We start from the raw sequence: 13,771 nt of genomic DNA, 5'->3' as shown, positions 1-13,771 counted from the left end.
GAATAAAAAATAAGTTTAAGATACACATAATTGCAGTATCAAATTTTAGTGATATAAATAGAGAAATTGTGAGAAACACGGCAAATATGTGCAATGGCCATATGTTTCAATGTGCCACAAGGCACATATAATACTGAAAATCCATAATACAGCATCCCTCTCAGTATTTAAAAGGAGGAACTAGCCAGCTTTGAAGGAATATATGAATGCAGAACGTGTTTTCACATAACCTGTTCAACAAAACACAATTTGAGATTCGTAAGATTTTAAAGTTGAATTTTTTTAATATAATAGACTTAATTTCGAACCATTAAATTTAATTGAAGTGTGCTCAATCAGAGACACCCTTACTAACATTTCCCAACTTTTCTTTCACACTCTTAAATTACCTTAAGATTCCAAATGATACTTGATGTTGCAGAAAACAAAATTGAGTGCCTAGTTTCCAGACTCTGGTGGATCAAAGTTTACTCCAACTTCTAGCCAATGTTCCACAACACCACTCTTCTATCGGTTTCCCTTGCAACTCACCCCTTTGAGGCTCGTATTTTTTCTGCATAATGCCTCATTATCTTCTTTGGTTCGACAGAATAAGTTGAAAGCATAAAGCTAATAGAACCAGTTGGTAATAATTGATTATCATCGACCAATATCATTAAATGACTCAAAGTTGGTAAGAAAAACCTTAGCCCATTCTTAACACACCTAAACAAAAGTTTGGGCTTCTTTTCCTGCCGTTCCCCTACACATCCAACACAAACACAGCACAAGGAAGACCACATTACAAAAATGTGCTCCCACACTATATTTCCCTCCACAGTAGACCATTTTACTTCCAGTCAAAATCTACAAATTTTAATTTTCACTTTGACAGAACACAACCAATTAGTGGATCTACAGACATCAAACAAAATCAACCACACTGAAATCACATGTTGTCCACTGTCTGTTTCAATCTTACCATAATTGTTGTCACTAATCCTATACTACCCCTCCTGGCTGTATACATATCAATACCAATTTCACAATCACAGCTGTGCATCCATTCACACTAGAAAAGCCAAATAGATAACAAAAAAATACAAGCAACCATCAGTCACCACTCATTATCTCATAGTTAACTAAATATTAGTCTTGTGGTCCAAGGAATAGTGAAAATTTTGCTCTGTTTGGTTAGAGGGGAGAGAAATAGAAAGGAAGGAAAACACCATAACGATGTATCTTTTACTATTTGGTTGAAGGAAAAATGAAAAGATAAGAGAAATGAGAAGTTGACTGCTAGAAACAAAAATTAAAACTTTCCTTCGTTCCATTTTCCCTTCAATTTAAATTTTTAATTTTTTTTCCCTTTCCTTCTACATAACCAATGTGTGTGTGAAAGAAAGGAGAAATATAGTCATATTTAGTGAGTTAATAGTTAAATTCCCCTATGAAATATATACAACATTAACCATATTAATCCCTAAATGATGAAAATTACATACAAGGTCCCTAAATATGCATTCAACAACAAATGAGTCTCTAAATATGTATGTGATAAGTCAAATTAGACTTTGATATGAATGATAGGAGGACAAATTTTGACCAAAAAATGCAAAATTAGACACCTTAAGCATAATTTCAATCATTCCTTAACTAATATAATCGACACGATATTTTTCATACATTAAAATTTGACTATATACCAAAAAATATAAGGAACGCAAAAGCAGGAAACATCAAAATTTTATCTAAGAATAGAAGAACAAGTCCCCACCATTAAAATTTTCAAGATTAAAATATAAAAAACATGTCATAATTTTTAGAAATCACATTAAATTAAATAATTGTGACTTTAAAAATCTTTTAATCATACTGTCCAAATTTATCATCTTTCTTCTCATGTAATGAAAAACATCTTCCCTAAAAACATCCTCAATAAACAAACTTTCAAAGCCATATTTAAAAAAATTAAAATAAAAATCTAACAAAATCCATTATTTTGCAAGGAAAAAAAAAAGCAAAATAAATCATAAGAAATTTCCAAACGAACCAAATCGAGAGCTTCGAGGGATTCAACAAAAAAACACAAGCAAAATCACCAAAGCTTAAAAATTTTATGAATAAAAACTGAAACGTTGAAGAACCTTCAGATGATCATCACAAGGCCAAGGGTTTATGCGACTTGATGGCATTCAGAGAGAGAGTGAGAGAGAACGCGAGCAGCGAGAGGTGAGAAACATGATTCAGATTGAAAACTACGAATGAACATCAAGGAATGAAAACCCCTTTGTTTATTTCAGGTTGCGTTTTACTCTTCACATGCTTGTTCCTTCCTTCGCCACTTCCAGCACTCTCTTCTCTCCCTCTCGCCGCCACTTTTTTCGCTACCCTTGTTCCTTCCCCTTCCTTTACCCACGTTTATGGATTCCCATCTTATTATATATATATTATTAATCATTTTTATAAAATAAACTTACTTATTATTTATCCTTTATTTGGATTAAAAAATAAAGAAGAAAACAAAAAATAAATAAAGATCTTATTTTAATTAAAAACATAAAAAATCCTTTAAAATAAATTTTTATTTTTTATTAATTTAAATTTTAAATTTTGTTCTTATCTTTTTTAAGAATAAAATTAGAGGATTAATGATTGGTTGAGAATTAAATTTTTTTCTAAAAAAAAATATTCTTTAATTCAGGAAAAAAGGAATATAATAAGTTAAATTAAACGTTTGTAAACTTTTTATATAAAAACTATTTGAGAAGTGAAGTCTATTTAAATGTTTAACATTTACTGTGAGTCTAACATAATCAAACTATCATAAATAAAATATAAACATTCAACATCCACAAGTTCTCATCCAAAATTTAAGTTTTAATTTCCATTGATAATATAAGTTTATAATTTATTTAAGAATTGAAAGCTTAATTTTAGTAAACTAATTTTGCTAAATGAAAAAAAAAAAGGACAGGTTTTAATATCCTCCCTTATAATGTAAAAAGTGTATTTTTTTGAAAAATATAGCTTTTGCATAAGTGATTAATAATTAAAAGTGAGCCGTTAATCGTTGCAGTTTAAAATTGGATGGCTAAAATTAAATATTGAAAAGGTAAACAAATGCGGATAGAAATGAATAGTGAGCAGGATGAAGAAGGTTATTAACGTAAATGTGACAAGTTATGTACATAAAATTTAATTAACATCATACGTCCCATACAGCCGATGTAGATATGGTTAACATGACACAGTAACAAAGTAATTGTCAAAGGGAGACATGACCTTAGAACTCAATTAATCTAAATACAGTAGATGCGCAATTTGAAAAGGTTGTGGTGAAATGACATCAGTTTTAACACAGAACCGATGCAAATAGAGTGCATGCGCAATATGTAAAAGGTACTTGTGAAATGACATCAGTTGTAGCACACAACCGATGCAAAAAGAGGGCATGCCCAATATATAAAAGGTGGTCACATAATGACGTCATTTTGACTACATAACCGATGGAAATGTAGACAACGTAGAAGGTGGTTGGGTAATGACATCTGTTATGCCAGACAACCGATTCAAAATCAGGTCCATGTGGTAATGTAATAGGTACTCACCTATTGACATTGGTTTTATCACACAACCGATGCAAATGTGTGGCAGTTGGACTGTCCATATTTATAAGTTTTTACGTTAGTGATCAACAGAAAAGCGAAAGCCTTGGTAGAGCTACTGGGCAAAATGGTGAATTCCAGTGTTAAATCATAGGATGAAATTGTATTAGCCTAAACAAAGCCTTGGTCAGAGGGGTGGCAGAGTGGTAGGGTTTTTCATATAAAGAGGTGGAATACTTAGTTAGAGAAGAAGGGCAAAACGAATTTGCAATGCAAAGATAAAGGAGAATAGGACGACGGAAGGAGTGTAGAAGGCAAAAAATACCCATTATATAAATCAGTTTAACATGGATTTCCCTCGAAATGATGAAGGAAACGACGAGGTTTGTGTAGGTTATGTGTATTTGAGTGAATAACCATAGTTGTTATAATTGAAGTAACTTGTGTATTATTTATATATGTTACAGGTTGTTGAGGAATGCAATGTGGATGAGGAAATGGGAAGTTCAGATGAAGTCGATATGCAGAAGGATGGATACGTCAATTTGAGTGATTTATGTAGCACTGAGATTAAGAGAAAGAAATTTTTGAGTGTTGAGGAAGGTTATAAATTTTATAATGAATATGGCAAAATTAATGGGTTTAGTGTGAGGAAAAATAAATGGGGTAAAAATAAGAATAGAGATGTTGTGTGGCAGCAATTTGTTTGTTCGGCAGCAATTTGTTTGTTCAAGCCAAGGTTTTCGACAAGATATTTACAAATGTAACCCCAATCGACTTCGGGAGCACAGAGCAATTACTAGATTTGGCTGTGAGGCAAAGATGAAGATACGTTTAGATGTATATAGAGGGTGCTGGGTAGTTTGTCGATTCTTTGATGATCATAATCATAATTTAGTTGATGAGAATTATTTTGGAATGTTAAGGTCACATCGCAAAATGGATGATGGTGATGTTGAACAAATGCGTCGAATGATAAAAAGTGGTATTCCAACTTGCAAAATATATGACTCATTTGTTAGCCAAAGAGGAAGTTATGACATGGTTGGCTTTTGCAAAAAAAGATATGTATAATCAGATTGAGAGAAATAGAAAAGGACAGGATGGGGATGTTAAGGAGGCAGAAAAATTCTTAATAAGGTTGCGCTTAAAGGATCTGAAGCTGTAGGGGTCACAAGGTTGATTGTAATGGGAGGTTGTTGCATATATTCTAGTGTGATGGTGTGAGTCAAATTGATTATGACATCTTTGGAGATGTTGTTGCCTTTGATGCTACTTATGAGATGAATAAATACAAATGTCCTGTTGTTATTTTTTCTGGTGTCAATCATCATAAACAGACGTGTGTATTTGGGTGTGCAGTTGTGTCCGATGAGGACCCAAACACACTACTCCTTTCATCACTCATAATCGACTTCGTGACCTGGTGACCGACATGACATGTCACTTTGTTCATAACTTCCTTTTGCTTAGGCCCATTGTCCTTCACCTTTCAAAATTTATTTTTTATATTATGGGTATATATTGATGCTTAAAGGCCCAAAGGCCCATTAAGCTCATGCTTCCGTTCATAACAACATGTCATTTCACGTCAGGGTTTCATGTATATATTCTATATTATTCATTTTCACAACACAAATGCTCAACATTTCCTTCTTAAGGAAAATATTTAGACATTGCTTATTTTATAACTGGGTTATGGTACAAACCGATATAAAATTTAACTTACTCTAATATTGCCTACAAGTACAAATATTACGTTATTTAATTAGTAAATAAGTTTCATCATTTCATCTATGCAATTTGCAGCAAAATGGTTGATACAACACAAAATGTGTCTGCATTGTATCACAAACCGCTGTACACCATCAAATATTAAGTTTTGTTTATTTCTACTTTTAAAAATTTCAAATACTTTAACATAAAACATTTTTTTATCATGTTAAAAAATATTGTTATTTTTTTTTATAGACTTTATATTCAACTTTAATCATACATTTTGTTTACTAATACTAAATTAAAAACAAATTTCTTAAAGGCTTCTATAAACTATCAACAAATTAATTAATAATACTATAATCTTTATGACAACACACAAATTTATTACAATAGTGATGCAATCAAATAATTTACTTCACATTATAAATTTATTTTATTAGAATGTATCAAAAGTAAATTATTTTTTCTACTATTTTAATTTTAGATTTAAATTAAATTTATTTTACTTAACACTAAATTTACAACTAAGTTAACATAAAATATTGTCTAATATTTAATAACTATAATTACTTTGTCTACTGAATTATAAATGCAAAGTAAAAAGATTTCAATTTTATTTTAATACAATATGAATGTAAAATATGCACATAATTTATATATTTTAAATCAAATATATAAAGATATATTTTTATATTAATTATACAAATTGAAATTTTTAAATCAATAATATATAAATAATAGTATAATGGACTATATTTTTATTTTTGTTATATCAAATACAAATTGAGGATAATAAATTATACCTGATATTCTTTTAATTTAATACAACATTAATACACATATCAAATCGATTCTATAATACAAAATAATTAAATGTAATATATGATACTCAGATAATGACATTCGTCAACTAAATAGATGTATTACACCTACGGATGACATTGTAGGTTGACGCCATTATTTCAAATTTCAAAAAGGGTTGTCATTTCTACATCGGTTGAATTGGATGACCGATACAATATTCCTTCACAAATTATATTTATATGAGTTCTATCATATAACAGATGTAAAAAGTGGCCACATCAAGCCAACACAAGTGGTTGCTTGATGACATCGAACTTGCCACAAAACTGATCTACATGTGTTCTCTCATATAACCGATGCAAATACAGTCCATGAACATAATCTATAAAGTAATTGCCACAAACCGATGCAAATTGATTACGATCGTCACCTAATGATATTGGTTTTATAACAACCGATGTAAATCCCGCTCCTATTTCTTTCACGTATATATTCTACCCTTTCATTTTCACAACAAAAATGGTAAACAGATTCTTCATATCACACTAATAAATATGGGTTCTTCTATATGTGGGTTATTGCACAAACTAATGTTCACGTTTAACTTTTTGTAATATTGCCTACAATTCCAAATTGAATTATTTTATCACTTCCATCATTCCATCTACAATCTGTATCTTAAAGGTTGATATAGCAGAAAATGTGTCTGCGTTTCACCACAAACACCATCAAATATTATATATATCTTTCACAGATGAAAGATAAAAGTGCAACTAAAATCAAACATATCACTGTTAAATGTATGCCTCAAGAGATAATTCTGATATAGTTCCACATTTGCCGGAAAATCAAATGAGACATAATGCGACCCAGTTTCATAATTATGTTGCAATGTGAAAAATTAAAATAACAACATGACCAATAAGAAAAAGTCGTACAAAACACGAAGAAAGAATAAAACCATAAAATTACCAATGTATCATTTCAAAAATCTAACTTGAATAATCGGTATCCTGTAATTCATTTTTAACTATTCGATTAAAATCAATGGTGCATAATACATGATAGCTTTTGCAAAAAAAAAATTTCTTTACTTTCTACAAAAGAAGAGAAGATATTAGAACCCCCCAAAAAAGGTATAACTTTAAAAAACTTACAACTTTTAAAAGTTAACATATGAAAATCTAATTTTCATAACTTTTAACTTGTTAAAATTTCTTTTAATAATTTTGTTATCTTTATTTTTAATTTTTTAAATAATCTACACTAATAAAATAATTTTTAACACATTCTTTTCAATTATTTGACACATTTCAACCAACTATATAACTAATACAAAATTTAATAATATACTCTCTAAGATAATTGTAGTTATTGACTAAAATTTATAAAAAATTATAATAATCATGTTCTCATTTTTTTTCTCACTCCTAATTTAATAATTTACTCTCTTATTTTAATAATTTTCAATAAATTTTAGTTAATAATTAAAAATGTATTAAAAAGTATGGTGCTAACAGCTCTAATTCAATCATCTAGTTATATAAAATTTTAAACTATATAAATCTTCAGCTAGTTTATCAACTAATATATATAAACTTTCAGGCTATTTTAGCAAACTGAGCCTTAGTTTACGTAAATCTCAACCATTACTAAACTCCAAATACCCATTATTTAACGCAACAATTCTCATTACTTACATACAACGCAAGCGTGTGGCACACGGCTTGCTAGCTCTACATTACCACAAAATTTTTGAATAATCAAGTGCTGGTTCCAGCCAATCAGTATGTTGAACGAGGTGGATTCAGACTTGGTTTCCACAAATGCCAAAATATCTTATACCAGACAAAGAGCATAGATTAACAATAGATATCAGAATGAGACCACAGACTGTGGATGATTTGAAGATTGCAGCTGAGATAGTGCAGTATCACTTTCTTCATTCTCATCAAAAGGAATTGGTTGTCCACATGCATCCTTCCTGTAAATCGAATTACAAATTGGAAGGACATTACAATTAAATAAAAGAAGGCTTGAATTAAATATAATTCTAATGCTATACTTTTATGTGATTTTTTATTTCAGTCTTTCAAAAATATTTTTTATTTTTATTTTTTTTAATTCATCACTTTTAGCACTTAATGATGACATGACCTCTCAAAAATATGATACATGGCAACCCCTTAGCTGATCATGTTATTATTAAAGACCAAAAATGCTGAATTTTGAAAAATTTGGGGCAAAAACTGAAAAAAAATAAAAATTGGAGGGACTACAATCAAAACTTTACAAAAATGTTGGAACCAAAATAATATTTAAACTTAAAAAAAGAAAATAAATGGGTTGACAGCCGTAAAAACGATAAATTGCTTATCCAGTACGTTTATTCTAAACTCAGTATCACAAAGACACACAAAAAGGACATATCATTCAAAGTAAAATATTTGAGAAAAAAATATGCATGACACACCAACTTTTTCTTTATCCCCTTTTATTTTACAAGTGAAGATATAAGTTCAAGCAAAAGCAATGCCTACTAAATAGGCTTACCTTTGAGTGATGAAGGTTTCCTCAGATAATGCCTTCTCCAACCTCTCTTCAAATGGCGTTGCATGCCAGTTCACTTTTTGATCCTGAAAACGATGAACAAGAATGAGATGTAAATGCAATATATAGATTCAAAACACTTTCAAGTTGCAAATAATTATTACAAGTCATACTTCTTTATACTTATTGGTTGAATTTGGTATGCCATTGCCATCCCACCACTTAGGAGGAGGAACTTGAGAATCCTCATCCTCATTCCAATGTGCTGCAACCATCCCAATGATAGGCCTCTCAGCAGGAGTTTTGCGGATCTGATTATAAGCAATCTCCAATCTCTTGTTTCTTTCCTCCAGAATGACAGCAGCAGGCTTTAACCAAGAAGATAAGCTTTCTTCCACCTTAGATTCACTATCATAAGACATTTTCTTTAACGCTTTTTCAGGTGTAGAAGTTGTAACTTGAGACCGCTCCACTGATTCACTCAGCTTCCTTGAATCTTGTTCAGAGATATGATCCTCTTCCTCCAGTATCTTGTTCTGAGAGACAGCATCACCAGGGCTATAAATTGGATACACAAATTGAGACTTAACTCGAGGCTTACCATTTAGTAAGTCTTCTCTTGTTGCAGGGTAAACAGTTCCAGGAGTCTGCATCTCATCAGATAGCTTCATTGGGGTAGGATAAGGTGATGGTTTATATGCATTCTCATTATTTGGTGACTCTGTTTTCTTCATATTCCATCCACCATAATCAGACGAGTCACAGGATGATAAATCAGTGTCACATTCAAAACGTACAGACTTGTTCCTCCTCTTAGTGTATGTGGTTGATGGCCAAGGTGAAACAGAAGCTGTATTCTTGTCATTCCTATCCAAAGCATGAAGATTCCCAGTCCTAATCCCTTCCGTAGAATCAAGAGAATCACATTGAGTGCTATTTGCATTGGAGATACAGCTGCAAATGAAAAGAAATTAACTTATGCAGACAAGGTACTACATAATTTTCAGAAATGGACCATGTATGACCGAAATACATGTGTGCATTCAGTCAAAATCTCATACAACATTCCTGTGTAAAGAAAATAAAAATCTAAAAGGGAGAAAATGTGAATCACTTTCATCATTCTTTAATAGTAATGAGCAGCAACTGTTAACTAGGTGGCCTTCCCATTGTTCTAACCAAATATCCACCTTCTATGAAATTGACTAAAATGTTACTTGCAGACATTCATTATTATTCAATATCAGCATGAAAAAGATTCAACACAATGACATGAATAACCTGCTTGGAGTGTGCTCTAAAGAATCAGTTCTTTTCCCCCATTCTTCGCAATGTTTTATGGGAGTTGGGGGATTGAAAGGTTCACAATTGAGCTGAACTTTCTCGGCAGGGGTCTTTGACACGGTACTCAAAGGTTTGAGAACCTTTGCCTGCAAAACAAGTTTATCTAACCTTACAAAACAATTCAATTTACAAAGCATATATAAATGTGCACTCATATGAAGTAAGAATCAACAACTTGACAAAATGATAAAATAATGACTAGTGTTGTTGAAAAATCCTGTACAATGAAAACAAAGTTAACTTGTGATAAACAAAAATTATTTTTTACAAATTCAAAAACAACTTTACAGAAAAACTCTATCAAGACACTTTTTCTTGCCCCAGCAAGGCATCAGTTATCTCAGATTGATATTACAAAGATTCATGTGCCTGAAGCTGCATATACTAGAAAAATTATACACGGTTCATAAATGCATATCAGGAATAGATCATGGAACTCGCATAATGATAATAGGATCCATCATCATCTTCACCAGAAAATTGTTACCTTCAGCACAAATGTAATCAAGGGCATGCTCCAGAGAATGTGTCAGCAGACTTAAACCCAACAATATCCACCAATAATTTGTCATAGAATAAATTCATTTGTTTTACCAAAATAAGAACTGAGCCCAGTGGCATCGTGTGATCCACGTAGCTCACCTCACATACTAAAGGCTCTGCTGTTGTTATAAAAAAAAATCCTCCAATGCAGAAAAATCACAAACAAAACAATAACAACATTGAAAAAACAGCAAGGTTCAGGGTGTGTGACCAAAATGTAGTTCCTTTCATCCAGTGTTATAAACACTTGATTTGATCCAAATATCAGTTGATACAAATTGTCAATTAGAATTGATCAAAGGTTCAAAACTTCAAAAGTGCTACTTTATTTATAAAAGTACTGAGAATGTAATCATTATTTTGTCATCTTGTGGCCACTATTTCTACACATGCTGCTGTTAAGTAAGGTCAGTATATCTACAAGTCATCTTCAGTTAGAATCTGGAGGTAGAAATACACAATGCCAGTGTCGTGGTGAGTGGCACACTAACTGTGGTCACCAAATGGACTAAGTCATAGCACTTCATGCCATTCCACAAGTTAGAGCTACTACTGCCTACCGTAAACATAACTGGCCCAAATTTTAAAACCTCATTTTACTTCAAACCAGAAACTATAGATTCCATCTAGTTCAATGCAGTGGCATTGAGAATAACATCATCAATATTACAGCCTCTTTAAAAAATTGAAAAACAATGTAAAATGACAAGAAGTTAGATTCCTCGTGCTTAAGTTCCTCTCTATCTCTTAACAATTGGACAGAATTGAAAAAAACCAACCGAGTCCTCCAAATTCTGGCCATTCTCAATTATTTTTGAGAATGTGTGCTTATAATTCCATGGTATATTATGAATACGTAGCAAATTACTCTTGGTTGCTCCACTCATTTTGCTTCCATTTCAACTCATCTATAATATTGCCTACAGTTCCATAAAAACCAAACCTACCTAGCGTCCTGAACTCTTAAAGCATGCATTTGTTATAAAGTTACAAAATCAATTCTCCCACTTACAAACCATGTTTGAAAGTGAAAAGCAAACGCTCCAAAGCAAATATGTGATTCAGACAAATTTAGGAACAAACACATTTATCAACTCAAAATCAATTTAGCAAACTCTAAACTAAACAAGTAGTTAGCAGAGTTCTCAACTGAAAAATAAAAAATAAAAAATCAAACATCTTCCTTTTCCCTCACGACGTGTAATAACAGGAACAAAATGCCACAACACCCAGCAAACAAAAAACAGAAAAATCCAAACTCCAAACAGCAAAACATGAAAGAATAATCACAATCACACATCCAAAAAACAATTACGGCTACATCAACACTTAGCAACAAAAAAACACACCTCATCTTTAAAACCCTTGTCATCTTTCTGAGATCCCACTTCAAAATTCTTACCATCCTCACGCACAGCTTCTTCTCTCTCTTCTCAAAAATTTAAACCACAGAATTATTAAACACCGAAAATCGAGAAAACCACAACAGTAACATGAAATTAAAAAAATAAGAACAAAACTAAATTAAATGAAATGAAATTTACCTTCAGATAGAAACAAAGTTGATAAACGATTTCGAGAGACCTCAACATCCTGGTTTACACAGCAAAATCAAAACCCTCACATCACAAAAATTATAATCACATAAAACTCTTACAAAATCAGCTCAATTCAATGACCGTCTGAACTTTACTTCTCCATTCCGAAAATAAAAAAATAAAAAAAATGAAGTTACGATTGATTGTTAGTTACTTTGGGATTGTTGGGACAAGAAGAAGGTACTGTAGCGGTGGTGGAGTCGCGAGCTCTGAAGCAAGCGAAGAAGCAACCCATGGTGGTTCGGGAGAAGGATCGGAACACGAACCACAATGTCGAACCTAGGCACTATAACCAGAGCGTATCATTGACGAGGACCCAAGCCAGGTAAGGTAACGTTACGTTTTTTGTATTATTATTTTATTTTAATTATACTTTTCTTTTATTTTTTGGGATTTGGATTTGAACGAAGAATGAGAGAGAGAGAGAGAGAGAGTGTGTGTGTGTGTGTGTGAGTGTGAAGTGAGGAGTGAGGTGCGAGTGCGGAATCGATTTTGAAATTTGAACTAACGAAGGGAGCGAGCGAGGGAGGGAATGCACGCACGCTACTGTGCCCTGCTTTGGTTCCTTTTCCCACTCGCTACGCGTTTGGTGGACTTGAAACTCGCTTCTGTTTGGGACACGTGGCGATCCTGCCGCTTGGGACGGTGGGTTTGAGGCGGCGCGTGTGCGTGCGTGGGGGTGTAAGGTGTGAAATTAGAGTGAGTGAGTATGAATGTTTTTCGTTCTTCTCGTGTCTTAAATAAGAATGTTTTTTGAATGGAAGTCTATAATAATGGAAATTGAAATTTTTAGCTCAATTCTTCTCTCATCATGTGCTCTACAATACTTCTTTAGCTGATTTATAAGAGTTTGTAAAAATTAGTTAACTCAGTATTAAAAAATAAATAATTTTAATAAAAATTTGTATTAAATTAATAATTTATATTTTTATTTAGTTAATTAATGAAAATGAGAAAACTAATTGTGATTAGCTATTTTTCTTATTTTTATGAGAGAGAGCTTAAGAAATTAATTTATCATATTTAATTAAGGACATTTTATAAAAGATTTACATGGAACCTTGTAAGAAAGATCAAAAGAAACTTCTCACAAATTTTTTATAAAAAGATCAGAACTAGTACTTCTTTTATTATTTTCCATTTCGTTAATTATTTTTTATTTATTTTAATTATTATTTTATTAAATTAATAAATTATTCCATTTTATTTTCTCTTTCGTAATTAATTAACGCGTAGTTAATATGAAAGATAAAGGATATGTTAAAAGTAGTTGATATTTAAAAAAGAAATACTAAAAAGCAGTAATTGTATATCTTAGTTCTATACTGTAATTTTAAATGATAAAAAAATAGAGTGAGTAGAAACAAAAAGTATATTTTAAAGGATAAATTATCGTTATAGTTATTAATTAAAATTAAATTGTTGGTTATTACTTTTAGATGGTGCCTATTTTAGTATTTTTGGAAAGATGATATAAGAGTTAAAAGAAATTTCTCTTAAAAAAGGAAAATACATATATTAAGGATAAATTATTTTTAAAAATATTATTTTAAAATAATAGTTAATTTTTTATCTTCATAAACAAAATAATTTTTTTACATATGAATTGATTATAAATTTACAAAA

At 31.3% G+C, this 13,771-nt stretch overlaps 1 protein-coding gene across 2 annotated transcripts; it reads right to left on the bottom strand.

The window, feature by feature from the left end:
- Positions 1–7,764: 7,764 nt before the first annotated feature.
- On the bottom strand, positions 7,765–12,856 carry LOC113853573 (protein JASON-like). Of its 2 annotated transcripts, XM_027484012.1 has the most exons (8): positions 12,688–12,856; positions 12,300–12,431; positions 12,092–12,140; positions 11,897–11,976; positions 9,942–10,090; positions 8,834–9,614; positions 8,664–8,746; positions 7,765–8,094 (listed from the first exon to the last, which is right to left on the bottom strand). In XM_027484012.1, exons 2-8 carry the CDS (start codon positions 12,378–12,380, stop codon positions 7,986–7,988), a joined length of 1,332 nt encoding a protein of 443 aa, XP_027339813.1. In that variant the 5' UTR covers positions 12,381–12,431; positions 12,688–12,856; the 3' UTR covers positions 7,765–7,985. The 2 variants fall into 2 exon arrangements, with proteins under 2 accessions (XP_027339813.1, XP_027339814.1); XM_027484013.1 differs by having other exon boundaries at positions 7,804–8,094; positions 12,300–12,752.
- Between the last annotated feature and the right edge of the window lie 915 nt (positions 12,857–13,771).

Source organism: Abrus precatorius, unplaced genomic scaffold (assembly GCF_003935025.1).
Source record: "Abrus precatorius isolate BTA unplaced genomic scaffold, Abrus_2018 Scaffold11, whole genome shotgun sequence".
Taxonomy (NCBI): Eukaryota; Viridiplantae; Streptophyta; class Magnoliopsida; order Fabales; family Fabaceae; genus Abrus; species Abrus precatorius.
This window is presented reverse-complemented; position numbering and strand designations above follow the sequence as displayed.